Raw genomic sequence first — 26,924 nt, forward strand, 5'->3', positions numbered from 1 at the left:
TCCCATTTTCCAACTTGGCTTACCCCATAAGCAGCAACGCCGGTACCAACTCCTCCCCTGAATCAATTTCCGTATGACGGGCTGGTCTGTTCGACTTGTCCACTACTGCAGACTCCTGTAGAAAACTGATTGCCCATCTGCCATTGGGTGAATGTTGTTGACGTCCTAGTTGACGTGTCGGTTTCCTTTCGGGCCGGCTACGATGCGCAGCTGACTGAGCGTTGCTTCACTAAGCAGATGGTGGGCTGTTGACAGCTCTTAAAACTTGACAATTGGTGCACGCTTATTTTCGCGATCCTACTCCAGGCTCAAGCCTCGTTTCTAATGTACCCCGGTCGCTTATAGCCTAACTTTGAAAAACGTCGCCCTGCCACTTATTGGCCTGGAGAGGTTGCCGACACTCCCCGATCAATGCAACCGTCATCCAGCCATGTGTCAACCTGTAAGGCTTAGACTTGGTCCTTTTATCACGTGGAAAGATATCTCTGTATGAGATTAGAGGTGATATAATAGCATTAGTAATCTTCAGAAAACACCGCGAAATGTGCGTGCTGTTTCTGGGAGCATTGCATTATAGGTATTGGCATCCAGTTCCAAAGTCACTGAGAGCGCACGAGGAGGGAGATGCAGTGCGTATATACTGTCTATCCTATATGCAAGGTATGAAACGTCGTTTACTCTCCTTCCGGCGTTACACATACTGAAATGACCCTGGCAGACCTTACGCCGCTTCAGTCTTTGTGCTGACCGACGCTGCAGACACCAGGATGCCGGCACCCGTAACGCCGCCGTCGTGGCACGGACTCAACACCACTCGGAAAGCACTGGCTTGACCGAATCGCTTCTCCATCAGATCGTCAATAAATTGTTGGCAGTCCTCCTGGTAGTCCTGAAAGTGCACAATGCAGCCGCCTGTATATCCAACGCCGAGCTCTTTTGCCGTGGCCGCCGCCTCTGTTGTATTGGCAGGCAACTCTTCGGAGAGCGTCAAAAGGGCCAAGGTACCGGCAGCGATGATTCCAGCTGCGCGGACCTCGATGGCTTTGGCAATTCTGTACAGCGCCTCGGCGAGGTGCTCCGTCCAGACGAAGCCGTTCTTGCCTGTGGATTCTGGCAGCTCGACGCGCAGGCTCGCCAGAAGCTTTCCATGCTCGAGGGGTTTATAATGACTCAAAAATGTCGTCGAGAGACCATGGCGTACTCGCAATGCCAAGGGCAGCGTCTCTCGGTCAATGCGCAACGTGTTGACCATATAATCGGCCAGCATAATGCGCCCGAGCTCGCCGAGATATCTACCGGCCGACATGTATTCAAGCGGCTGGAACCCCGGAATCTCGGTCTGATCGGACAGTTGGTCGTCCCAAGGCGTAATGAGGCCGAGTTTTCGCATTGGAGGCGCTGTGCCGTTGACGCTCCACTCCGTATTGACGGCGATTTTGACATTTCTCAGGCTCTCGCCATCTAGAACGTTGATATTTTTGGGCCATTTGCTTTGGTGCAATAGGCTTAGTCTGAGTGGCACCGTTGCATTGGAGCCGGTTCCTAAAATCAGTCCCATGCTAGCACGCTGGTGTGCGTCCCCGCCAAAGTTGTAAATGAAGGAGACGAGAGTGGAAACGGAGTCGTTTGAGATGGCTGCTACTTTGATATCAGGCAGATGCGTCGGCTTGGATTCGGCATATCCCTTTTCAAGGCTAATACCCAAGTCGGTGTTGGGGGCAATAGTGAAGCCCTTTCCCATAGATGTCACAGTCGCTTCGGCCAGGGAGTGCTGTTGGGAGGGAAAACTAAACGTCACACCCATAGGGAGCGGTTCGCTGCTGGAAAGACCAAGCTCGTCGTAGGCATCGCCGACAACCTCAGCAATGTGCTTGCCTATCCAGCGAAAGAGAGCCTCTGCGTTGTCATCTTTGAGCTGGTTGTCAATGGGCCACGACTTTTCGAACAGGCGTCTGATGCGGGGTGACGGTGCATGCGAGATACCATTTGTGTGGGCAGTCCCGTTGATTCCGTTGACGCCATTAGTGCCGTTGGTTCCATTGGCCCCGTTGGCCCCGTTGGTTCCATTCGTCTTGGTCTCGTCTTGCTGCTTTCCAAGAAGCTCCACGAAGCCAACTCTGAGGTTGGTTCCGCCACTAGGGTGCTATTAGTAACAGTGCAGTGACCAAATCCGTATCACAGGCTTACATGTCAATGGCGAGATTTCTGCAGCAGGTTAGAGGCGAACTTGAGAAGAATTGGGGCAGCTCACTTTCCACAGCCAGTGTCGGCAATTGGCCGCAGGATGGCATCAGATATCGGCGTTGGCAGGAACTGATCGGAGGGATTCGCCGCCAGCGCCTTGAAGCAGTCGTAGAAGCCGGTGGTTAGGGCGTGGCAGGTCTCGAGGTCAATCCGGATAGGCTCCAGGAATTTTTCCAGGAGCTGACCCTGCGTCGCGTCCATGAGGGGCTTTTTGAGAGGTGAGTCAGGTAGGTGTCCAAGGTTGCGTGTGGCGTGGGGGGACAATGTTCATGTTCACAGACGAGACGTGCTGGGGGCAGAGGCCGTCTGGGTTACGAGATGATGCAGCAGCAGTAGCGTCGCAGATTGGATTTTCAAAAGCCGGAATCGCAAAGGTTGGAAGCAAAGATAGATGATCAAGCATGGGTTGGGACGGGGTCAAGGAGGTAAACAGCTGCGATGATGGCAAATGGATGGACCTTGTCCCCATAATAAAGTACCAAACGCCGCCCAACACGCTGGAAGGTACTGGTAATAGTGAGGTGTCAAGGAATAGCCTATACCTACCGAGCCTGGCGCGGGCCAAAGTGTGGTCCGCCGAGCAGGGGCCGTTTCTCTTATATGATGATAACTGAGACGACGGAGCGATGTGCAAGAGCCGCCCTTATAAATGGTGGCAGTATTGTTCGTTTCGTCCAGGCAACCCTGCAAAGAATAAGCAAGCCGTATCTCTGGGCAGGTGGAGTGAGAGCCGGACCGGGACCTAGATAGAGAAGGTGACGGATGTATTAAAGACAAACGCTCGCGAGAGGGCTGGCCGAGATGCCTATTGTGGCATAATCATTGTCGCCTCGCACCATCCCTCCCCCCCTCCCCCTCTGCGAGTGCAACGTTTCTTGGAGGGACGAGATCCGCCGGGTGGTGTGTGGTGGTTCGGCTTTGGGCGTTACTGGCGACGCGGCTGCTTGGTGCGCCCGGCTGTCACCAAGGTTTATTAGATGCCAAGAGCAAGGCAAGCCTCTTTCAGCAGCGCAGCCGGGCGAAGACGAGGCAGATCAGATGGCGTGCATTGGAAGGCGGAGAAGGTCAGCCCAACGGTTGGTTCCTTGCCAGCTTGCTCGCCTGCTTGCTTGCGAAGCGGGGGCAAAGCAGCAGGGCGGCGATGCAACAATCAGTTACACGTGCAGAATGGCGAGGCGTCTGGTTTCATGATCCTATTCTGGGCATGCGGTTTCTGATTCGCTCAAAAGCAGCCATTATTAATATCGACAGCGTGTGTGCGTCGGTGATAGATTAATTGAGTTGCCGGGCGGGCTGTTCGATGGCGTGGGGTGCAAGGGTGATTGTGCTAATCATTTGGGGATTGTGGGCGCTCAGCGGGCGCTCAGTGGGGGTGCCAGTTCGCGGGGCCACGCAAATTCCAGCGCTAAAAGTTGGTAACGCTCAGCGACCGACCCCGCTACAACCCGTTCCCTGTAGGGCCACTTGGGCCATTTACAGCGCACCTGATGCTGCATGGGTCCTCTTCATCAGCGGTTCCGGTCAAGATCCCAGGCCGCAAACCTGGCTGCACGTCACCTGCTCTTCCAGCAGACACCCGACGGGCATTAGATTAGGTAACAGCTAAATTGAGTCGTCTCAGCCTCTCCGTGCCGTGCTGTGGTTGTGCCACTGTAAAGATACTATCGAGTTTATTACAATGTCTAATGCTGGTGAGATCGAGTCGTCTGGGTGGCGTTTGCCAATGTCGTGGCCTCCATTCATTCTGGAGCAGCCGTACCGCTCCGATGTGCGTATACTGCAAACTCGCGCGTACGGTGAGAAAAGGCCGTTACAGCTTGCACGCACCGTACACTCGAGTTTGTTTTAAGAAATGTGACAATAAAACGTTCCGCCAGAGCAACTTCGTGACTCGAGCCAGTGACCACAGCCTGCGCTGCCTTGGCTGTCGCCACCCTACCTGTACCAGCCACAGCGGCGCTGCTTGTCTCGAGCAGCCACACTGCTGTCTCGCAGGCCCAGCTGCCCATTACGCCATTGCGACGTCCACCCGAAACATCGACAAGCTGCCCTCCGCCCTCTGTCCTCTATTTTACCCTCCACGAAAGCGCCCTTTCATCTGATCACAGCGCGCTCGCCTGTCGCAGCTTCGAGCCCCCAGATTTTTTTCTTCTCGTCATGGATGAGAAGCGACGTCTGCCGCTGCACCATCGTCCTCGCGGCGCCTCCGCCGCCGAAATGACCGCTCCTGTCCGCCGACGACGCACCACCCGCCTCTGGCTGCCAATCCTCGCCCTGCTCCTTATCGGCTACAGCCTCCTGTCCACGTACAGCGTCGACGTCCGCGGCCGCCTCGACAAGCTGTCCCACGAGGCCAAGGCGTCTGCCGCCAAGGCCGTCGCCGGCGGCAGCAAGCACAAGGTGCCTCTGGAGGCGCACATCATGAGCAAATGCCCCGACGCAAGAGTGCGTATACAGCACACGCCACCACAAGCACGCCGTCATCTAACTATCTTTACAACAGGATGCTCTGCGACAGCTTATACTTCCTGCCATGCAGCAGGTCTACGACAAGGTTGACTTTAAACTCTCATATATTGGCGCGTATGTATTGCCTGTTCCTCTTTGTGTCATCCATTCAACATCTAACGGCCGCTAGCCTCGACGGAGACGACGGCGTCAAGTGCAAGCACGGCCCCGACGAGTGCATGGGCAACATAATCGAACTCTGCGCGCGCGAGCTCTATCCCGATCCCAAGATCAGCCTCGGCTTCGTCATGTGCCTGACCAAGGACTACCAACAGATTCCCGAGCGGTCCCTAATCGAGGACTGCGCCCTGGAGCACGCCATGGACATCAAGAAGCTCAACGAGTGCGCCACGCGCGACGACGGCGGCCACGGCATCGATCTCTTGCGCAGCAGCGTGCAACATAGCGGCAATGTTCGTACCCCTCTTCCCTTTTGTTACTTCTAAATCTTTTGATCTCAGCTCTCTAACAAGACGTTCACAGCTCAACGTCACCATCAGCACCACCATCCGTCTCAACAGCGAAATATACTGCATCCGCAACAACGGCGGGTGGGAGTACTGCCCCCACGGCTCCTCGGTTAACGACCTTGTCCTGGCGGTTGAGAAGCTGGCCTGGCAGTCTTGAGCGGCTCATAGACCTGGGTCCACAGCTCGCTGGCCTCGCCCAGCGTGTACGTCATGGCCACGGCGTCCATGCCCGCCTCGTCGTCGCCCGCCATGACCTGCAGCGTCTCGATGATGCTGTCCAGGCCCACCGCCTTGCCCGTCGCCTGCGTCGCGCCCGCCTCGAGCGCCACGTGCACAATGTGAATGTGGAAATGATAGTATGTAGGCTGGTAGTGCACATATAGTTTCAGCTGGTCCGCCTCAATAGAAGGATACGTCGCCACCGTCGCGTCGGTCAACTTGGCCTTCATGTGCTGCAGCCACGGAATGTGCTTCTTCTTCAGGTCCCGCAGTGACCACAGGTCCCGTCGCTCGACCAGCCCCAGCAGGTGCAGCGCGTCGAGCGTCGAGCGATCCCAGTTCAAGTCCGGCAGCAGCAAGAACCCCTCGTCGCCCGCCGCACCCAGCGGCGTCCTGTAGATGATGTCCTCGACCTCTTTGTGGCCCTCGATGATGTTGAAGACCCAGTTCAGCCGCCCCTGGTCGCGCTTGCTCTGCATGTACGGCCGGATCTTGTCCCGGTACAGCGCGGGCGTCTCCGTCACGAAGCGCACCCCCTGCTTGCTGTACTTTTTGACATGCGACTCCGTGCACGGGTAGATGAGGTTGATCTTGAGGTCGGGGTAGAAGTCGGCCGCCGTCTCGCCCGCGGCGTCCGCGCCCGCACGCGCCATGTGCCAGCTGTAGACGTCGTTGGCGCCCAGGTTCTGCAGCCGCGCGAGCGAGCCCGGCAGCCGGCCGAGGTAGCCCTCTGTCGTCGGGAACGTGGCGCGCTCGAGGATGAGCAGCGCGGGCTTCCCGTCGACCGTGCCGACCAGGGATGTGCGGCGGCCGGCTTGGTCTAGAGACGTCAGGCCGCGACTTTGAACAGGCTTGCGGGGAGAGCAGTGTGCTGCGGATTTGCCCACACTCGCATCCTGGTGCTATGGAGTCGGGAGCGTACCTTGGTTGAGGACTCGCTCAAGCTGAAACTTGGCCACGGCGGCCTCCGAGGCAGCCTTGAGGTCGAGGCTTTCATCCGACATCTTTTCTTGAGTTTCCGAGTTCTGTCTCGGTAATGTCGGGGGTGAGGGACGGTTTTGAATCGCTTCGATGAGGGTGGCCCGGTTGGGTGAAATCTTGAAGTTGAGTGAGCGCAACCCCACCACCCCGCGAGTGGTGAGGGGCATTCACTCCACCAACGGCTCACCAGGGAAGTGATGGCCAAGTTAGATCCAGGAGCAGCAATGTCCGCGCTGGGCCAACTGCGAAATCTTTCCACTCACATAATAGTAATCTTGCTGGTCAGGAATCTGAGCCACACAAATATTGAACAGACTAGTGAGAACCATAGGAGAGAAAGACAGTTGAAGCAAAGGCCAAACTAACGCAGCATCACGTAATTCTCGACTTATCTAGGTCTTATCAATGCCCGTATGCTTTTGACGGAAAACGTTACTTGTTGTTAATGTGTCAATCACGAGTATCTAAAATTTAACATTATTTCATTGTTTATCCCTTTTCATGACCCAAAGTACTCACTCATATCTCAAGTGCATCTGGGAGATGTGGCCATGCTCTCGGCATGTAAGTGCTCAATACACATTCAATCAAGTTCTCCTTCACTATGCCTTCCTTCATGAATGTGCTTCAAAGAAGTAGTATTATTATAGAATTGTATGCTGTCTTGCCCGTCTACCCCAATGTTATCGTAAATCGAGGATCGAAAGCCCCCCGTTCCGGCCTCGTCTTCCCCTCCCACGCCTCAACCTCCCTCCTCGCCATTTCCGTTCCTGGCAACACATAGCCGCGCTGGTTGGCCACGACCCTTACGCCCCTCTTCCTTAAGTCCGTGCAGTGATGCGTATGCCCATACGCCCACACCTGCACCCCGTCCTCCCCCTCCCACCCGTCGTCCCCTCCTCGATCCAGCACATCGCTGGCAAACGCCACGGACCACGGATTGCCCGCATCCTTGGGCCTCGACGTCCCCTCCAAGCTCGGCGCGTGGTGAGTCGCCACCAGCAGCTGCCGCCGTCGCTGTCGCCCCTCCCTCGCCCCCCTCCTCACCTCGTCCCTGAGCCACGCGACGTCCTCCTCGTGGTGCCTGACATGCTCCTCGGGTGTCCAGCCCTCGATGCGCCGAAAGTCCCTGACCTTGTCCCTCACCGCCGCAAACGCCTCCCGTGGTATCCGCGACCACAGCGTGCAGCCCAGGACGCTCAGCCTCGTCCGCGGACAGTCCCATCGCCTGCGGTGCATGAGCTCCACGCGCCCGCGCAGCGCTGGCTCGGCGCACAGCCGCCGCGCCGTGTCGATGGCGGCCTCGTAGCGCAGGCCCCAGAACTCGTGGTTCCCCAGAACCAGAAAGACTCTGTCGTAGCGCGCGGCTTGGGCGGCGAGAAAGGCGGCATATGGCTGGTAGTCGGTGAGCCGGCCGACGTCGCCGGCGAGGAGCAGGTACGGCGCCGTTTGAGGGAACGCGGCGTACGAGGCGTACTGCTGGCCGACTTCGAGGTGGAGGTCGGACAGCAGCTGGATCTGGCCGTGGTTAGCGGCCGCCGCTCTCGGCCAGACATTGGACAGTATCCGACGCATGAGGACCTGGTTTCTTCTGGAGTGTCGCGCGGGCAATTGGTTTCATGTGAGCTTGCAGGTTGGACAGTTTGGTGTGGTCCGTCTGTGTTTCGGGGTGGGTCGACCAAACAGTTTGGCTGAGCAGCTCGAAACTGTACCTTGGAGGATACGTGCGGCATCTGGTCAAACTTTGCGAAACGGAGAGGACAGTATTTTCCAAGTGGGAAATATTTACTTTTGGTATCTAAGCTATTTAAAGAAAAAAGAAGTTGAAGAATATTCGTGGGGGATTAAACCCGCACCCCTTGCTATGTGCATATAAAGATGAAATGTCACTTTCCAACTTTGATCAACAAGAAAGAAAAGTGAGACGTACAGCCTTTTTCTGTATCTCTATTTACATGTGACAGGAAAACCAAAAGGAAAAGAGCATGTGTATCACCAAGTCCTTCCAAATGTTATCAAGTCCAGGCCGTGGACATTATGTACGCTCCGTTTTGCTTGTGTTGAGCAAGCGGCCGTCGTGCCTTGCAATTATGGCACAAAGGTCCGGATAGAGAGAGTGTGTGTGTATAGCGGAAAACAATATTACCAGAAAACCAGAAAACCAACTGCGAGCGCCGAGCAATGGGTATAAACAATGAGGGAATCGAACCGAAGGAAAAAAGGCCCAATGAGTAATGGAAACTTTGCACATCGTGTCTCATCTGTGCGGATGCTGAACAGGCTATGCTTCGAGCAGCTTTGTTGCAATGAGTCTGAGCATAATATGCCGAGAACGGAGACTATCGATTCTGTCGTTAAACGGGAAAGGTCGTGAAGAAGAAGAGTTCAAAGCGCGAAGGTAGAGAACAGTATTATCGCAGTTTGCAAAAGTGTACCCAACAATGCGCTTTCGTATGCAAGACTGTTGTAAGGATAGCCAGCAAAATGTCGTAATAAGTTACCGCACCTGGCCAGCAGGAGATCCAACGGAGCCCGAATCTGTCGAGCCGTCTCCCTCAATCGTCTTGCGCCAATGTTGTGGTAGGCAGACACAGACAAGAGGAAAGGCCTTTAACTCGGATGTTGACGGTGCAGGTGGACTCTGGCTGTCATCACGTATCGAGGGATTGGAGACGCCGCTGTCTCTCTGCGCAGCTCGTGCAGCTTCCCATTCCTCGGCACGCTGTTCTTGCATGTGACCAGTGGCCCAGCCATCGTCCCAGATGCCAACGACCTTGATCATGTCACCCCTCTCTAGTGCAAATTCGTCGCCGGCGCGGGGTGAGTAGGCCCACAAGACGGCCACCTTGTTGCCAGGATGAATGTCGTCTTGCGAGTAGTAGTCCTTGAAGAAGGGTAATTGCTCAGACTGCTGGCTGCCAAAACCCTGCGGCGAGGAGTACCCTGCGCTAAGGGGCGACATCTGGCCGTCGCTGCCCAGGACAGAGCCACTAGAGAGCGACCCATGTCTCCTAGCAGTCATGGGTGGCGGTCGCAATCCAGTGTCGCGGTGTTCGAATTCGGGGCTGTCGACAAATTCGTCTGATGAGGACTGATCCGTGGCCTTTCTACTGTCGGGCCGACGCGCAGCTCCAGTTGTTGAAAGACTTTTGTTGTGCTGGGATGGAGAGCCACCGGAGTGGCCTTCCAGGGCCGACATGCGCGCGATACGGCCACCTGGAAGAACTTCATATCCTTGAGGCGCGCCTTGACTTTGTTGGGCCATGGCAGGAGTGATTTTTCTCGCCGGAGAAGGTTGGTTGAATATGCTGCCCGCTTGGCTGCTGTCAGCTCTGCGTCGACGGAACAGGCGCAGGCAGAAGAAAAGAAGCAGTGCCAATAAAGCGACACCGACAAGAGATCCAATCACGATGCCTGCAATGGCGCCTCCACTGAGGCGGTTGTGTTGAGATGCGCCGCCACCGTTGGGGTCGCTGGTGGAAGTCGAAGTCGGGCTGGAACTCGTAGATGTTGGAGTCGAAGAGGTGAGAGGGAGGGAAGCTGTGATGGACGGGAGTCTGACACCTTCGCAGCGTGATTCAGCCTTGGAGTTATAGCAGCAGGTGTCGGTCGAGTTGGTGCCTCCGGCGCCGCAGTAGCCGCAGAGCCCGAGTGTGCTGGATCCAAAACCGCAGTTTTCGGCTTCGTTCTGAGAAGCCGGGATGCAGTCGCCGGCCAGAGATTTGACGGGCAAGCCACAAACGGTGTAGTCGGCTCGAATCAAGTCATCAAGATCTCGTCTCGGGCTGCTGCAGAGATTGCTGTTCGATGTGATGGCGGCTTCACTCTGGGCAAATTCGGCGCAAGAATCGGCGCACAGTGGCTTCGAGACACTGGTTGACAGACTGCAGGGGGCGACAGACATTTGGACCAGGGAGCTGCAGACAACAGTGGTAGTCCATCGGGCGTACATGTTACTTGAATTGCGAAGGTCGACGCCACCACATCCAAATCGGCCCTCAAATCTAATACTGTTAGTGTTACCCCGACTGTGGCCAGCTAATGCGACATACCGAGATTGGACATAATCTGTCTGAATGTAGCTGTTTAATTGCTTGTCAAAGGAGTCGACATCGGATACGTATTGTAGGAACGGGCTGTGGCAGGTTAGTAGGAGAAATACGCGCTTGAAAATAGGGCACCTACTAGGTGCCGAGCACAGATTTATCTGTAGACACGGAAGCAGCATCAAAGGCAGGGCAAAGTTTGGAACCCTTGAGAGCAACGCATTGTCCCCCTTGTTGTGCCGTTGAGAGCGAGGGCATGGCGGACAGTAAGGCTAGACTCATGACCGATTGCCGCATTCCTCGGTGTCTCCGTCTATTGCCCGTTTTGGATGGCGCAGCATTGCCGCGAGCCATGGTTGCGAAGAGGCAGAGAGGATCTGCGGTTCAAGCCGAGGTTATATGATGGATGATTTTCGAAACGAATCTAAAAAGGCGATGGGGGGTATTATATCCGGAGATGGGTCGAGGACACGGTCTGCGCGGAGGACCTGTTTGCTCGGGTGCTGCGCAAACTGAGGACGGGATATTGTCTCTAGGCGCTTTCTGGTGTCGTTACCCGAATCTAACCGTAGAACACGCAGTGATGAAAGTCTTGAATGGACAGATCGGCATGGGTGGTGAATTAGGCGTGGTAGAATTATTCGCGTAGGCAACTGCAGTAAAGATCGTGGTCGTTTGCACTAAAGAGGGTGGTCGGGGTGTCGACAAAACGAGTGAAGATGCAACGGGCGAGAAAAGACGCAAGCAACGGCACTTTCTCTTCTCCCGCGACTAGACCGCGCTTTCAATTCGAGCGCGATTGATGTCTAGTTGAAATTCGTCGTCGTGTCGCGTCGCGAAGGCTCCTGACGTTTGGTCGGTCGAGGTCTTTTTTTGATGGTTGCTCGGCGAACACACACACACTGCTGGCTAATAGGGGGCGGCTCCAGTGCCAAGCCTGGTTGGAGGGGACGGTGGGAGCAGCGGGCGACTTTGTATATAATAAAGGTCAATTCGAAGAGAGAATGCCCGCAGTAGCGAATCTGACTTGATCTCAGGGGCGTTCGAACGCATGTATCACCAGGACACCAGTGCTGGAAAAAAGCAACGTGGTGCACGGGTAATGCGGCGACGATGTCACGAAACCCAAGGTAGGGGCAGCAGGCTGAGAGCGCGCGCGCGCAGTAGCAGCAGCAGCAAGGCGTCGGGCAAAAATACGCGGCGATCCGTTTGTCTTTGCTAAAGCCTGCAGGTGCAGCTGCTTTTGCTTATTTGGTTTCCTCTTCGGTCTGCGCGGGAAGCGAAAGGGGAGACAGAGAGACAGACAGAGAGGAGACGGCGCCGGATGCGAGCCCCAGGGTTGGTGCGTGCGTGCGTGCGTGCGTGCGCTTGCGTGGGGATTGCGCTTTTTCAAAAGAGGGATGGGGAGGCACTGGAAAAGAAAGGAAAGAAAACGAGAAAAACAACACCAAGAGGGAGGAAAAGGAAAAGTCGAGAGGGCGAAAAACGGCCGTGCGAGAATGGCGGAAAGCTGGTGAGAGAGAGGATCCTGGTCGTTTGGGCTGTTGTGCCTGGTCCTGGGACCTGCAGCTAAGGTAAGTTAGTGCCTGTACTAGACGGGGGCAGTCTTTTCGGTGACGGGGCCGGCACATGAGACAGGCGGTGTCAAGCTGGTCTCTCGTTGCAAGGCAAGTGTAAGAATCTGGCATTTATTATTATTATTATTAATTGCAGTCGACGACCTTGATGTTGCAGAGAGTTGGGATGCTGCGCTGGGTAGTGACAGGTAGCCACGTAGCTGGCAAGTCGCCCAAAGCCAAGGCACAACCTGAAAGGGACCCCGCGCGATTTGATTACTGTTCTCTGCTGAGCCAGCCTGCGATGCTACTCAGTACTTTCCGTCTTGTTTACTTTTGTCCAATGCCGCGCCCAAACTCCCCAACAACCCTCGTATCTTGGCCCAGATGCTTCCAACTCGTCCCTTTGACGACCCCGCCAGAGCTGAGCTACAGAGCACGAATGCGCGCACAAGCCGACTGTATGATGCAGGCCTGAACCAACTCTTTACCCCCCCCCCCGAAAAACATGGTGCGCTAGAACAAGCTCGAGAACAAGTCAAACGGGCTCATGGACTTTCTGTTCGGCGCTACTGTGACGGGCCGTTCTGGTGGTGCCCGAAAGTGAATTCTACTGTCAACTTACTCCGTTACTGGTAGCAGCCAACGCGTGGACCCCGGCACGGGCCTGACTGGACATGCGCCCGTCCCGACACAAAAGGCATCCATTGGCGAGACAATGTCTATCCTTATTCCGAGGCTCTGCTGCGCCGGAGCCGGATCCCAGCCACGGTGCGGTTTTGTTTCTGCCACCTCTCAGTACTGGTAAACAGCGCTCAACAACACCTTCTCTTAACAAGTTAGTACTGGTAAATTTAGCAATTGACAAGGCACCCAGCCAGGTCCGCCTCTGCATGGCAACTAACTAAATTAGTGGTGGCAGTGGGCCAGGAGCGTCGGCCCCATGGTGGTGATAATCTTAGCGCGACAGGGGTCACCAAGCCAAGTGCCTCTTCCAGCCGTTCGTGTCTCTCTCTACCTATTCTTTGTCCTTGCATCTGTATCAGGTGCCAGATGTACCGAGCATGCAGCTTTGAATCCAGATGGAAAAAGCTGCAATTGTCGACCACATCCCTTGCAGTCCGTTCTTTCCAGAAAAATTGTCCTCACCGCCGACACTCCATCACGTCGCCGGTAGATATTGCGCCGCGCATCGCTAGCTAATGTCGCTTATCACTTTCCACTCACAGTGCCATCTAATTTTACTCGAGCCAGGGTAGCCTGTTCCTCCTCGTGCTATCGTTCTCGCACGTCAACACGTGTAGATTGGGTCCCCGTTTCCGTTTCTTTGCTCGATCGTGTCCCCAATTGATTCGCAATCTGCTCGCGCGCGCCGGTTACGCGTGCAGAACTCTGTCGAGGTGCCGAGCCCAGTGGTGAATCTGTCATGTCCAATGCAGGGAGCGGACTCGGCCTGGGCCCAGCAATTGCCGCTTCTGCAGGTCCTGTCTTGAATGTTCCATCCCCTGCCTTGGTACCTTGCATGTCCCGTCGTCCTGTGCTCGCGACCGGCTCTGTTTCATCCACTGCGACACCAGACTAGCATCGTCGAAATCACGTACCCGTGCGCCTCCCCGCCGCGATGGCCTCCTCGCATCTTCTCTCACGCTGTCTGACTTTTTCTTACCAAGTCTTCGGCCTGGTCTGAGTTTTTTTAGTCCTGCTTTTTTTTTTTTTTTTGGCTTCACAAGAACATGTTCGCGCACATGCCACATGGCCACACACCAGCCGATCAGCTATCCTTTTCACTTGCAAACCCTTGCACCAATTCACCATGATAAAAAGCAAAACCCGCTCATGGGACAAGCTCAGCCGCTGCCAAAAAAAAAAAAGGAACAATGTGCAAGAATATTTTCCGACATTCGGATGTCGGGTTCGCGCGTGACAACAAACTCAAATCACTGTCTCACAAAAAATGTCAGATCTACCGCGTTGATAGCGGGTCTGCCTTTGCCTTCCGAGTATGTATTGCAAAACTATGTAGCAGACCATCTGAGCTTTCACCCGCGTTGCATAAAGTTACAAGCTGAAGGGTTTTGTACTCACTCATAGGCGCTTCTTGTTCTTCAGAATGCATGACGGCTGGCTCTGCTCTCTGCTACACTTGCGGCTCTATGGCAACGCGGTCCTAGGCCAAGACAGCAACTATCAGCGCACGACAAGATCGAGAATGTCATTTCGCTGCATCAGTCGTTTCCTCTCATCTCGACAGTACCACGTGCAGCATTGATGATGGGAAGTGAGAATCTCTCTCCTATTATAATGCAGCCCCATCATCGCATGTTAGACAGAGGCAGCAATGCATGCGCAACCCAAGGGTGCGCCCCGTTGAATAAGATTGACCAATTGCCTCTGTTTCATGCCACTTTCGACAACGATCATTGTCCACATCAAACGGGTGTAGGGCAATCTCTCAAACTAATAATCTACCGGAAGTGCATGCGCTTTACACCTCATCACGCAACCTCCCCCCAACCGGGTCATAATGGTAAGGCCGCTCCGCGTTATTAAGCAACAGCAGACAGATACACATTGCACGTGGTGGACTTTGGCTACAAGCATTTCCTATCCCCGAGAAGAGGCTGAAGTCCGCAAATACCAGTATGCACTCGGTCCCGAGAGGCGGGGAATAGTATATGCCATTCGGCCAGAATGAATGTGTGGCACCCGCAGCCAGCTGTCAACGATTCATTCAGCATTTTGTCTTTTTTTGGCTGCTGGCGCACCTCGCGCCAGCCCAAGTCCCGATCGCCGACGCGCGCGGGGCGGGTGGTGGGATGTCCAACCAAGGAGCAAGATAAGCTTGGTAATAGTGTTTGTTTGTTACAGGCACGCGGAGTTTTCTGTGGGCTTGGAATCACGCATGGACAGCCCTATAAGCGATGCAATTTGTCAGAGGTTTGAATGCTCGTGCTTGACGACATTGAACAGTGCCGGCGCGCTATCAGTAAGCAGCTCTCGTCACCTCGCGCTGATGTTCTCAAGCCACAGTCACTAGTTGTCGCTGTTGTTGCTGTTTGCTGTTGTTGTGATTGTAGCTGGATCTAACATTTTGTACCATAAAAAATGAAGACTCGGTGTGACAGGCAGTCTCAAGCGCCAAGATTCCAGGCACAAGATCTTACTCTGCAGCTCTCCGAGGACGCACAAAGGCAGGGAGGGTAGCAGCGCATCAGTCTCGGGAATGCACAATCCTCACACCTTGTCCATCATGTGACGACCCCTCTACCCGATAATCCATTTTGATGCATCCGCTACAAAAATGTGGTGGGAAAAAAACTGAATGTCCGTGGAGCATGTAATCGCTTCGCTGCGCCAAACGAGACAATACCGGTCACTGCTTTGGTCGGCCCTCGGAGCTTACAAGCTCCGACTTTTTGGTTCGAGTTCTGCGCTCGTGGCTGCACAGTCACTCCGCTAACCCACTGGTGGCGGGCCGCCCAGCGCTGAGAAAGCGAGCTGGGCCACCGTCCGTGGACGACCACCACACTCCCGGGTCTGCGCGTCACCACCACGGAGCTTAAGCTAGCTAGCTGGCGATATTTATATACTAACGTTAGCCCCAGTGCCTCTCCAGTTGAGCATTGGAATTTTTTTTATTGTCCCTATCCATTGTCTCAGATCAACATTGTTAATCCCAGCAACAAAGTACTCGCAGTACTCGTTTCCAGAAATCCGGTCGGCAACTAATTGTTGACAAACACTCCCGGCAGCATCTCCTCGTCCGTTTGCAAATCGACGACTTACACGCAACGCATTGCCCACGCAGCTGAGGTCGACAAAGATCAACAACAAACCCCCCCTCGGGGACGATTTTATATTTCATTTGTATTTCTCTACTCCACGCCGATAATTGCGAGCTGAGCTTGCGCGAAACATACGCAATGTCTTCCTCGCAACCAAGCCCGGGCACCAGCGCGTACCAACAGATGATGGACCAACTGAAGAAACAAGTACGTCAAACACCACCACGGCACGGCATCGCAGGAAAAGGAAAAAAGGAAGTCAAGCTAACAGCCCCCTCTCCAGGGTCCTCCCTACCCTCCCATGGGCGCTGGTCTCGGCGGCCGTCCCACCGTCGGCGTCGACGTCCCCATCTCGGCCGTCTTCATCGCCATCTTCATCGCCTCGGCCGTCGTCAACATGACCATCCTGCAGCGCAACCGCCGGCGTGGGCACAAGTTTGTCCTCTCGGGCCTGCTCTTCGGCTTCAGCATGGCGCGCATCACCGCCAACGTCATGCGCATCGTCTGGGCCACGCGCCCGGCCGACGCCTCCATCGCCATCGCCGCCAACGTCCTCACCAACGCCGGCGTCGTGCTGCTCTTCGTCGTCAACCTCATCCTCGTGCAGCGCGTGCTGCGCGCCTACCACCCGCGCCTCGGCTGGAGCCGGCCCGTGAGCCTGACGTTTCGCTTCCTCTACTTCTCCATCGCCGCCGCCATCGTCATGGTCATCGTCGCCGTCGTATACAGCTTCTACACGCTCGACCCGACCGCCCGCATGCGCATCCGCGAGGTCCAGCTCACGGGCGTCGTCTTCCTTGCCGCGCTCGCCTTCCTCCCCATCCCCATCGGCCTCGCCGCCGGCCTCGTCCCGGGTCGCGAGCCCCGCGACCCCTTCGGCCAGAGCCACCCGCAGGGCCGCGCCCGCTCGCTGCGCTTCAAGCTCGCCCTCATCCTCTTCACCTCGACGCTCCTCACCCTCGGCGCCTCCTTCCGCGCCGGCACCGCCTTCTACCAGCGCCCGGCGAGCAACCCCGCCTGGTTTCACAGCAAGCCCAGCTACTACTGCTTCAACTACACCATCGAGATCATCTGCGTCTTCACGTACGCCCTGCTGCGCTTCGACCGCCTCTTCCACATCCCCGACGGCAGCAGCGCGCCGGGGCACTACGCCGGCCTCGGCGAGCCCGAAAAGGCGGGCGGCCTCGAGGAGCCTCTGGACAGCGAGCGTCCCCTGACGGCCGCGGAGCAACGGGAGCAGGAGACCAACTGGGATTCGCGGCTGCGAAGCGAGCTCAATCACCAGACTGTCTAAAACTGCGATGCGTGTCTCTCTTCTGCTTGCAGCTCCACATATGTGGGCTCTTGTTACAAATTGATTTTCGCAAGCGGCGTATGCGTCATGACTTTGCTGGTCGAAAGAAATGTTTAGAAACCGCCGGCAACCATGCTAGATTCTACTTTGATAAAGATAATACCCAAATACATAATAGACATTTCAACACTTGAAACTTTTCGCAGTTCCCATGGTATACTGTGACACTCAGCGTTTAGTCGAATGCCGGCTGCTGCCCATCGTTGTCAACGTCACTCGCTTTGAATTTTAAGTATGTGTAGTAGTCTTTTCTTTTCTTCTTTTACTTGTTCCCTTTTCCTGCTTTGCAAATCTATACAGCGCGTCGTCGTTCACTTGATGCCAGTTCAAGCAGCTGCCCACCGTCTTATTCTCCAGTTTCGACAACTCCTATCCCACATGGAATGGCGGAGCTGGACAATTGCCGCACTGCCGCACATTACATACATTAGTAGAGCCCAATGTGGCAACTCTAGCACGTCTATTCATTCTACCAAGGTACAAAGACCCAGTGCAACGTCGTTTTGTGTTTGATCAAGCGCCACAAGATTAGAGGAAATAGTCGGGTGTTCCTGAATACGGTTAACAAAGCATAGATAGGAGGGTGGTGATAGCACGTACTTCTTGAAACCATTGGCTCTCCGGCTCTGGGGCATGGGTCGAATTGTAGGCTGTAAAGGGTCAGTAGCCATCGATGAAAAGCGTGGCTTTGTAGACGTACAATGTGTATTTCAAGTGCTCGTCAATCTCCATAATAGCTGCCTGGTTACCGCATCGGTAGCAGTAGTTGGGAGCGGAGAAAATTGTGACGACGTTGCGGTCTTGCGACCAGTTGTATCCCTCCATAACCAGCTGGTGCGCGCGTGCAATCAGCGTCAAGCCGTTGTTATGGTTGAAGGCCTCCGAAATGTCCTGGCCAAAGGTGTAGCCAGCACCACGGGGCGAGATTCCCCATCCGCATCGATCATCGGGGTCCGACCAAAGAAGATCGCACATGGGTCCCTCATGAGGCACTTCCTGGATGCGGTCCAAAGCTCGGATGTTATCCAGTGTGTCGATGCTAGGAGACAGACCACCGTGAAGACAGAAGATTTGGTTGTCAATGAGGGCTGTCAGCGGTAGATAATCGAAAAGGTCGGTAAAGTATTTCCAAACGTTGGCGTTGCCGTACTTGCGCAGGCACTCGTCGTAGAATCCGTAGACTTGAGTGATTTGGCGCGACTCGTGGTTTCCGCGAAGAATGGTGATGCGCTGAGGGTATCTGATCTTGAGAGCGACGAGAAGGGTCACCGTCTCGACGGAGTAGTAGCCTCGGTCGACATAGTCACCTGGGAGCCGCCGTCAGTATTTGTCACCGCAGGTCAAAAAAAAGTGTCCTCAGCTTGACATACCCATAAACAGGTAGTTTGTGTCGGGGTTGGGGCCACCAATCTTGAAAAGCTCCATGAGGTCGTGAAACTGGCCGTGGATATCGCCACAGACGGTGACGGGGCATTTCTGAGCAATTGTCAGCCTCGCGGCCACGGAAGAAATCTCGCGCGTCAAAACTAGCAACTTACCACTGGCTGGACATTTGATTCTTCTTGTAGTACTTCGCGGGCCTGTTTGTAGAGCATTGGTTAGCCTCTTGTCGTCCGAGCGGTCACGCGAGAAAATGCTGCAGCTTCGGCGCGCTAATATCGTCGGCGAAGCCGCCAAACGCTCGCATCCCGCATCGCGAGCGAGCGGGAAAAAATGCATCGGCGTCGCGCGATGCAGGTCACAAGAGGCATAGACTTCTTACCTTGTCGCAGAGTCTCTGGACATCAGCCTCGGCAAGCTGCTTGCAGGTCATCAAGCTCTCAATCCACCCGTCGAGCGTGGGAATCGTGGCGGGCTCGTGCTGAACAGGCGAGACGTCGGCAGGCGTCCGTCCGACGTCCTCCATATTGGTATCCATGGCGAATGTAGGGTTGGATCTGGTGGCCTCGCAGCGCTGGGAAGAGGGGCGAGAGCCTGGGATGCTGTGTTCGAGGGGTAGACGTGGGAGTTTTGCTCCTTGTCACGCCTCTGCGTCCGTGGCGGTGGGGTAGCCAAGGGGGGGGAAGCTGGCTGCTATGATGCGGTTGAGCAAAAAATCGCTAGTGCACGGCAGGTGTTTGCTATGCTGTTAGAATGCAAAAGGCGCGCTGTTGTCACGAGCGCGGTAGTCGTTGGGTGCGGCGTGGTCGGCGGCGCGGCGATGCGGGATGGGATGTTGTTTCGTGTTTGTGATGATGCTAGGGGAGCCTCGACGAGCCGGCAGCCTTGGGGGGAAGAGCTGCAGCTTTTTCGCCGCAAATGAGATTACAGGGCGGCTTCGCTTAATTTCCACTTTCCAAGCGCCGCTTCAGCAGTCAGCAGCTGGAGCTGGAGCTGGGGCGGGCACTAGTCAGTGGGCACCCTCCCAGCTGCCCCCCTCCCAGCTGCCCCCCTCCCGCCTGTAACGACCGCCATGAACCACTGGCACGGCCTGGCAGCAGCTACCTACCTAAGATAACGCCAACCCATCACAAAATTCGTGACCAAACTGCTGCATTCCAGAGCAGAGCTTTCTGTCATAAGATTAGGATGTCTGCATGTTTGCTATTTGCTTTGTTCAAATGTCCTGTTTCTTATCGTAAACAACAGAACTGCCACTTCATCAGTTGCCAGCTCTTTGTCCCGCAGCACTCCTCCCGTTGCCAGTGCCCAACTTGCGTCATTGTTCCCCCGCACAGATGCACTGAGTTGGTTAGCGCTGGCTGCCCAACAGAGCAAGCCGAGTGTCACTGCTCATCGTTTTCATGGTTCCGCTGCAAAGTTTATAGCTATAGTGTCTCCAAGTTTCATCATGAATATTTGCAACATTATCGTAATACAATTGTGTGGGCATGCCGTTACGCATCATTTATTCAGTTCGACGTCAACCCAAGTCCAGTAGGCGATGTCGCCGCGTCTGAAAGCGCCACATCTCGTCCAACGAGATCCTGAAAGTCCAGTCCGACGGCAGAGAGCTTCTTGGCATGCTCCTTTGCTCTGTCCATGCACTCTGTCCAGACTTGGCCACCGCGTTCTGTGCTGCTCAGCTGCCTGGCGAGAATGGCGTTGAATGCCTCAACTTCTTGCTTCGCCCACTTGACGCACGCGCTCATCATGGGTGGCGGAAAGCAGGCTTGAAAACACAAGACAGTGTTGTGAATAATGGTAAAGTAAACATACGACAGCTGCCAAATGTACAAGTGCAAATCTCCTTGGAAGATGCATTGCCTACGGGAGAATGTTAGCACTCGCCCAAGACTGATAAATCACTGCTTGACTGACCTTGAACGCTTGTGGATCGTCTCACTTCGCGCATCCAAATAAGCTTCCCTTGCTCTGTCATGATATCCCAGTCTCGTGAGCCAGGATATATTCTGCTTCGTCTTCATCCTTTCGTTATGTGTAGCCTCGAGTTCACGAATGACAATGTCGCCTAAGCGATTACACCGCTCTTCCACTTTGAAGCTGATAAAGTCCTGCGCGACTGCGTTGCTCTTCAGGCCTCTCGAAAGGCTCTTGAGTTTCTCCACGCGAGCCACGGCAGGCTCAAAGCTCTGCTGCGCAATGTCAATGTCCAGCTCATCCATCTGGCTCTCTACCCAGCGCAAGTTTTGTTGCTTGCCGTCGACCTCGATGAGCATATCCTTAATGTCAGACAGAGTCTCGAGAAGCTCCGTCTTTTGCAGCAGGCCAGGATCACGCGAGGCGAAGTAGTTGATTGTCTCCTTGGCCTTGTTGTTGGCCTCCATCTCGTACTCTAAACCCTTGCGCAGCTCCTCTACCGCCTTGCGCACATTGAGCAACAAAGTCTTCTTGGAATCATCGTCTGCCTTTTCGGTTCTGTATATAAACGACTCTTGCCCGCCACCTCGTACCATGATGGCGTCGGCAAGCTTATTGCGGCCACCAGACGACGAGTCACCGGCGCCTGGCATGTCAATGACCTCAATGTCGAGCAGTGACCAGCATCGGTCGGCAACGAGCTTCATCATGGGGCCGCGTGTATCTGCGTTGGGCGCATCCATCTTGCGCTTCTTTCGAGAGGCAATGAGCAAATGATCATTGAGCAAGAATATTTGCATGGCTCTGCGAGACTTGTATGTGGCATTGTCGAGCTCGACCCATGGCCCGGCATTCTGCACGACGTGGCGTCCGGACGAGTTGGGGAGGAATTTTTGCGAACCTTCGACATTCTTATACAAGGCCTGCATCTGCGAGTTCCAAAGCGCGCTTCTGTCTGCCACGGAGCTACGCTTGTCTCGCTTGCTCAGCGTCGTCGCCTGGCCTGGTATGCTAGCGGGCTCGTCGTTCTTCGCCGTCGCGGATCGCAACGCCGTTGTGTTCGCCTTGAGCTCCGACATGAGATTACGCAGTGTCCGCATCTCGCCCTTCAGCTTCTCTGCCTCCTTGCTGATCTTGATGAATTGTGTGCGGTTTTGTAATAGATTCTGCTGAAGGTCGGAACCCGCACGGATCTTGAGCTTCTTAAGAGAGTCTTCAAATTCGCGGATCTGGCCATCGGTGGCATCGCCAAGCATGGCTGCCACATATTGGTCCGGCACGAGGGAGGGGTCGCGTAGAGCCTTGATGTCTATAACAGGTGCAGCACCGGCTCTTGAAGGGGGTGGACGTCGGTCTTTCTGTTCGTACTTGTCCATCGACGGCAGCGCCGGCATCGAAGGAATTGGGCCCTCCAAGTCAACCGGTATGTTGTTGAATCGTGTCGAGTATCGTTGTTTGACGAGGTCCGACGTCTGCCACCCATGTTAGTCCATGACAACGACTGCGCCCGTTATAGAGACTTAGAAGTACCTTCCCACCAGCCATTGGAGGCGGCCGTAAACGAGGTCGCTGCGGCGGTTCGCTGGCCGCGCCGAGCGGGCTTGCAGCAGCGGCCGTGGTGGCCGAGCCATCTTGGAGGATGGGACTGGAGATTTGTCGCGGCGCGCTGATGGTCGGCTTCGCCTTGCGCTTGCCGCTACGCAGCGAGATTTTGCTGCGCTCCTCCGACATGATAAAATCGGCGACGAGGATTAGACGCGCGACAAAGCAAGATAAGAGTGAAAAGGCCGCGCAGGGCAGTGTGTTTGTCGTGAAGCCAACTGCGCGAAGCTGGTTGTGACGGAGCTTTGGGGGGGTGAGCTGCTGGGCGTGACAACAGTGTTCCACGTTAGCAGGCAGTGCTACGGCGGGTGATCCACTGGAGTCTGGAGTCTACCTAGAGTCTGGAGTCAGAGTCCCCCCCAAATGGCTGGCAGAGCTGGGAAGACCATCAGCGCGGCGCCAGCGTCCCGAATTTCTCCCGGCCGCTCCAAATGCCGCCGCGGTAGGCAAAGCTCCCCTGAACCAGGCTCCACGCATGTATCCGCGGGCTGGCCACAGGCATTCAAGCTACCAAGGCGAAAAAAAATTGGCGTTGCCGATGAGCGCATCGCAGCCCAGCTTCAACCTCAAAATTCCCGTCTCGGCCCCGTCCCCCAACAACAGTCCATCAGCCTGCGACACTGTTGCTCCCCTTTTTGGATTACCTGCATCGTCGGATTGCTGTTTTCCTTTTGCCGCTCTTCATAATCTCTCGGAGACTGCGCTCTTTTAATACCTCCCACCCTCCCGCACAGCAGCAATCATGGTTCAAACCTCGACCCTCGTGACGGCGTCCGTCGCCACCGCGGCCACTGCATTCGTCGGTACGTTGGCTAATCGGCCCCAGCCCGAACCCTGTTCCATTGGCTCGCCTTCTACACATTCTCCTTGATAAAACGGCTTTACCAAAACCCCCCTGTTGCGTGTGTGGCTAACCCGCGCCGATTATAGCCTACGCCATCTACTTCGACTTCCGCCGCCGCAGCCAGAGCGAGTTCCGCCGCGACCTGAGACGCAACGAGCGTATGCAGGCCCGCGCCAAGGCCAAGGCCGAGAAGGAGGAGGCCGAGGCTTCCTCGCAAAACCTGCGCGCCACCGTCAAGACCCGAGTGGACGAGGCCAAGGAGGAGGGCTTCCCCATGGGCGTCGAGGAGCGCGAGGCCTACTTCAGCGAGCAGATCATGGCCGCCGAGGTCATGAGCGCCGATCGTAAGCATACCCCGGCAGCATCAAGACTGTACTCGGATGCATGACTGACAAACTTTTCGCAGCTTCCAAAGCCATTGACTCGGCTCTCGCCTTCTACAGGGGCCTCAAGGTCTACCCCAACCCCGGTGACCTGATCAAGATCTACGACAGCACTGTTCCCAAGGTTCGTTGCACTTTAGCCCAGTGATTAGTTTGCAGCACGTGTTGACATTTTATCAGCCTATATTGGACATCCTCGCCGAGATGATCGCATACGACTCCAGCCTCGACATCCGCTCAGTGCCCTCCGGTGGTGCCCCCGGCGGCGGCATCAACCTGGGCGACATCCCCAACGTCGGCCTCGACTAAACGTCTATCAACCTTGAGAACCTCCTGAGGGGGTGTGTAAAACCCATGGTGTCGTCTCTGGTCGCATGACAGACCGACTCCTACGCAGCGGCAGGCGGAGCGCAAGCTGGCAACCTGTGTTGGTTCCGCCTTGACTCTTGCTTCCTGCGCAAAAACGATACAAAAACCAAAATTCGAAAATGCGAGGCCAGCTGACTTAGGCCCTGGCCTCGGTGTACCATATTGTCCTTCTTTCAGGCTTCAGATAGAGCTTTGTGTAAACAGTATACGGTCACAGATACCGCTACGGGGGCTTTGGGAAGGCCGCTATGGTGGCGTTTCCAAATAAAATCATGATCCACGACTGATATGTACAGTGATTGTTCTGTCCCAGTACATACAAGCTTCACCAATTTTTCGTATCAGCGCGAATTGCCATGTGACGGCGAGGTCATCTATCTGATGATGTACAACGAGTAATTTTCATTTTCATTCATGCAACTTTGTTTACCTTTATCTTTATTTACTCTTTTACTCTGGAGCCTCCCGAATAACAATGGCTTCCTTCTTCCTCCCCTTGCGGTCCACGCGCTCATCGCGCGGGTCGAATCCTCCATTGCCCCAGAGCGCCCACTCCGGCGTCGGCGGGCCCATGTAGTCCTCGGGCGTCCAGTCGCCGTCGGGGCCGCGCTCCTCGAGCAGCTCAAAGAAGCGGTCGTAGTCAATGTGCGTGTGCCACTTGCCGTCGACGTGGAAGCGCTCGCTGGCCAGCAGGACGCAGCAGCTGTGGGCGTGCTCGGCGGCGATGCCGTAGGCGAGGCCCTTTTCCTGGAGGCGCGTGTCCAGCGCGCGCACAAACTCGCAGACCTCCCAGTAAAAGGGCACGTTGGACATGCTGAGGCCGGCGTTGGACGACGTCGACGTGCCGCAGTACGTGACGCCCTTGATCTCGACGAAGCAGGGCAGGCCCTGCTCAATAAGTCGAGCGTAGCCCTCGACCTCGTCCTCGACGTTGAAGCCCTTGACGAGGGTCAGACGGAAGACGGTGCGATGGCGGAAGCGCTTCTCGCGGAGAATGTCCAGGCAGCGGTTGAAACGCTCCCAAAAGTCACGATGGAGGGGACGGTCAATCTTGCGGAGCGATTCCTTGTTGGAGGCATCGATGGAGACGTAGAGCTGCGTCACAGCCTTGAGATCAGCCAGCTGGTCTGGATGCTGTGCGTTGCACACGAGGAACGAGGAGATGCGCTCCTTGTGCAGCATACCAAGGAACTCGTTGATGTAGGGGTAGAAGATGGGCTCGCCGACCAAAGAGAGTGCACAATGGCGGATCTTGAGCGCTTCAGCGAAACGCTCAGCGCGAACACCTGGCACACCGCGCATCATTTTAATCTTCTTGTAGTGGCCCTCCTTGACACCGTCAAAGATCATCTCTGGCGGGTCAACCACCCAGCGCCAGGTGGTGCCTACGGGGTTGGTGCCGTGACGCCAGCAGAAAACGCACTTGTTGGAGCACGAGAGCGATGGCGTCGTTTCCATGCACTGGTGAGAGTTGATGCCATAGAGGGAGTACTTGTAGCAACTGCCACGGCCGCGCAGCGCAGATTTGGTCCATCGGCAAATTTTGACACCAGAATGCGATCCAACAATGGCGTATCCTTGCTTTGTGAGGGCAGCATAAGTAGGAGAATTCTTCGCGACCATCTCCTTGGGCTTGCTCTGGGAACTAGCCTTGGAGTTGTTATATGTGGTAAAGTCGACGGCGATGGGTGCCTTGGGATTAGCATCACCACCTTGCGACTTGATCACGCGGCCCAAGTCTTCCACGTCATCAAGGCTACTGGACTTTTTACCGTTTTCGCGCTTTGCGGGTTTCTCGTCGTCAAAGACAACTTCGCCATCGTCGTAGTCCTCCTCCTCCACCTCGTCATCGCTTTCCACAGCCGCACCGCTGCCAGCCACACCTTGGCCAAGGTATCCAGTGCGAATGATTTGACCAAAGACTTCTTCGACGCCGCCCGTCCATTCGGCGAAGCGCTCGGCGTCGTCACTCTTCATATCGCCCATGCCAACGGGGTAGGCTCGCTTGCGCGCAGTCAGCTTTGCCATCCACTTGTCCAATTCCTTGGCCTGGAAACAGTAACCTTCAGCCTCGTCAGGCCAGCCTTCGCGATCACCAAATCCAAACACAGAGTATCCCAGAAGCGTCGAGAGCGGCGCAGTATCAATTCGAAAATCGTGGTGCGTTTCTTGGAGATGCTCGAGAAATGTGTCGTTGATGGAGTCAATGTTGTAGCTGGGGATCAGGAAGAGGTAGAGGAACTGCGCGCCGTCGTCGCTCTTGGGGGGCGCAATGAAATAGTCATCAAAGTCAATCTCAGTCAAGTCAAGAAGCTCGGGCGCGAGAACCTGGCGCTGGGTGTCGGCGGCAAGCTGTGCGACCGATTTCTCAAGCTTCGCAATGTAGTCCTGGCCAATTTTCTCCGTTTTTGTGGTGATGGACGAGAAGAAGACGAGAATTTTGACGGGCTTGGTCAGATCGATTGGTTCTTCGCTGGTCTCGGGTTTCTTGGCCATGCCTCCCTTGATTCTGCGCGGCCCAGCAGTCTTGATGGCAGCCTTTGCTTGTATGTCTCGCTGGGACACATTGTCTGGCTTTTGAGTGGCTACTTTCTCGTAGAGTTTGGGAATCGTCTTGAGGTCGGACTTTTCTTCGTATACGTGGAGATAGAGGCGAAGCAGAAGAAGGCCGCAAAATGCGACTAAAATAATCGGAGTCCGGTTTGTGTGCCAGACATCGAGCAACCCTTAGGCACTATTAGCTATTGTTCATTGGCACACAAGTTGATGTGCGCTCTTACCATTGATATTGAAAAGAGCAGACTGCCCGTGAGCACCGCCGAGAGGATCCATGGCGAGTGCAGTTGTTGGCGTGCAGTTGTCTAATGGAAGTGAAGACTGTCGCCCCGCGATGAAATTAATTTTAGCGGGGTGAATTAGCAGGCGCTTGGTAATGCCACTGTGCCTGATGGAATGACGGACCAATATGACATTCAGCATTTATATTTGAAGGTGTATCCTCTTTCTCTTTCTCTCTTCTCCTTTTCTGGTGCACTCTGTTATCACGAGGGTTGCTCATCAAATTATTGTATTGGTGTTTGTTTGATCCGCCATGTAGCCCGCGCAAGGCGTGCCATCGTCTGGCGAGTGAGTAGCAGCGCCACGCATTTGATTGGTACTGTGTGACCAACAAAGAGTAGTTGTCGTGCGAAGTAATACTGTTTTACGTATCCAGAGTCGGTACTTCCACCCGCCCGAGGAATATATTTATACATAAGGCCACA

General features: G+C 55.3%; 10 protein-coding genes across 10 annotated transcripts; 4 read left to right on the forward strand and 6 right to left on the reverse strand.

The window, feature by feature from the left end:
- Positions 1-721: 721 nt before the first annotated feature.
- On the reverse strand, positions 722-2,445 carry LMH87_006317 (uncharacterized protein; the record flags this gene model as incomplete). Its single annotated transcript, XM_056204188.1, has 3 exons — positions 722-2,135; positions 2,188-2,205; positions 2,252-2,445. 3 exons carry the CDS (start codon positions 2,443-2,445, stop codon positions 722-724), a joined length of 1,626 nt encoding a protein of 541 aa, XP_056059569.1.
- Positions 2,446-4,401: 1,956 nt separating this feature from the next.
- Positions 4,402-5,379, forward strand: LMH87_006318 (uncharacterized protein; the record flags this gene model as incomplete). Its single annotated transcript, XM_056204189.1, has 4 exons — positions 4,402-4,689; positions 4,748-4,827; positions 4,883-5,165; positions 5,236-5,379. The coding sequence occupies 4 exons, from the start codon at positions 4,402-4,404 to the stop codon at positions 5,377-5,379; spliced, it is 795 nt and encodes a 264-aa protein (XP_056059570.1).
- Positions 5,380-5,384: 5 nt separating this feature from the next.
- Positions 5,385-7,997, reverse strand: LMH87_006319 (uncharacterized protein; the record flags this gene model as incomplete). The annotated part of the gene is made up of 4 exons (XM_056204190.1): positions 5,385-5,408; positions 5,510-6,261; positions 6,364-6,466; positions 7,470-7,997. The coding sequence occupies 4 exons, from the start codon at positions 7,995-7,997 to the stop codon at positions 5,385-5,387; spliced, it is 1,407 nt and encodes a 468-aa protein (XP_056059571.1).
- Positions 7,998-8,919: 922 nt separating this feature from the next.
- Positions 8,920-10,822, reverse strand: LMH87_006320 (uncharacterized protein; the record flags this gene model as incomplete). The annotated part of the gene is made up of 3 exons (XM_056204191.1): positions 8,920-10,426; positions 10,475-10,558; positions 10,608-10,822. 3 exons carry the CDS (start codon positions 10,820-10,822, stop codon positions 8,920-8,922), a joined length of 1,806 nt encoding a protein of 601 aa, XP_056059572.1.
- A 1,589-nt stretch (positions 10,823-12,411) lies between these two features.
- LMH87_006321 (uncharacterized protein) lies at positions 12,412-12,977 on the forward strand (the record flags this gene model as incomplete). Its single annotated transcript, XM_056204192.1, has 3 exons — positions 12,412-12,535; positions 12,763-12,862; positions 12,938-12,977. The coding sequence occupies 3 exons, from the start codon at positions 12,412-12,414 to the stop codon at positions 12,975-12,977; spliced, it is 264 nt and encodes an 87-aa protein (XP_056059573.1).
- A 2,970-nt stretch (positions 12,978-15,947) lies between these two features.
- On the forward strand, positions 15,948-17,103 carry LMH87_006322 (uncharacterized protein; the record flags this gene model as incomplete). The annotated part of the gene is made up of 2 exons (XM_056204194.1): positions 15,948-16,016; positions 16,093-17,103. The coding sequence occupies 2 exons, from the start codon at positions 15,948-15,950 to the stop codon at positions 17,101-17,103; spliced, it is 1,080 nt and encodes a 359-aa protein (XP_056059574.1).
- Positions 17,104-17,691: 588 nt separating this feature from the next.
- LMH87_006323 (uncharacterized protein) lies at positions 17,692-19,081 on the reverse strand (the record flags this gene model as incomplete). The annotated part of the gene is made up of 6 exons (XM_056204195.1): positions 17,692-17,714; positions 17,764-17,813; positions 17,864-18,470; positions 18,534-18,639; positions 18,702-18,743; positions 18,926-19,081. The coding sequence occupies 6 exons, from the start codon at positions 19,079-19,081 to the stop codon at positions 17,692-17,694; spliced, it is 984 nt and encodes a 327-aa protein (XP_056059575.1).
- Positions 19,082-20,054: 973 nt separating this feature from the next.
- Positions 20,055-22,194, reverse strand: LMH87_006324 (uncharacterized protein; the record flags this gene model as incomplete). The annotated part of the gene is made up of 3 exons (XM_056204196.1): positions 20,055-20,409; positions 20,464-21,935; positions 21,994-22,194. The coding sequence occupies 3 exons, from the start codon at positions 22,192-22,194 to the stop codon at positions 20,055-20,057; spliced, it is 2,028 nt and encodes a 675-aa protein (XP_056059576.1).
- A 613-nt stretch (positions 22,195-22,807) lies between these two features.
- Positions 22,808-23,601, forward strand: LMH87_006325 (uncharacterized protein; the record flags this gene model as incomplete). The annotated part of the gene is made up of 4 exons (XM_056204197.1): positions 22,808-22,868; positions 22,996-23,253; positions 23,316-23,416; positions 23,473-23,601. The coding sequence occupies 4 exons, from the start codon at positions 22,808-22,810 to the stop codon at positions 23,599-23,601; spliced, it is 549 nt and encodes a 182-aa protein (XP_056059577.1).
- Positions 23,602-24,111: 510 nt separating this feature from the next.
- On the reverse strand, positions 24,112-26,493 carry LMH87_006326 (uncharacterized protein; the record flags this gene model as incomplete). The annotated part of the gene is made up of 2 exons (XM_056204198.1): positions 24,112-26,387; positions 26,442-26,493. The coding sequence occupies 2 exons, from the start codon at positions 26,491-26,493 to the stop codon at positions 24,112-24,114; spliced, it is 2,328 nt and encodes a 775-aa protein (XP_056059578.1).
- Between the last annotated feature and the right edge of the window lie 431 nt (positions 26,494-26,924).

Source organism: Akanthomyces muscarius, chromosome 1 (assembly GCF_028009165.1).
Source record: "Akanthomyces muscarius strain Ve6 chromosome 1, whole genome shotgun sequence".
Lineage (NCBI taxonomy): Eukaryota > Fungi > Ascomycota > Sordariomycetes > Hypocreales > Cordycipitaceae > Akanthomyces > Akanthomyces muscarius.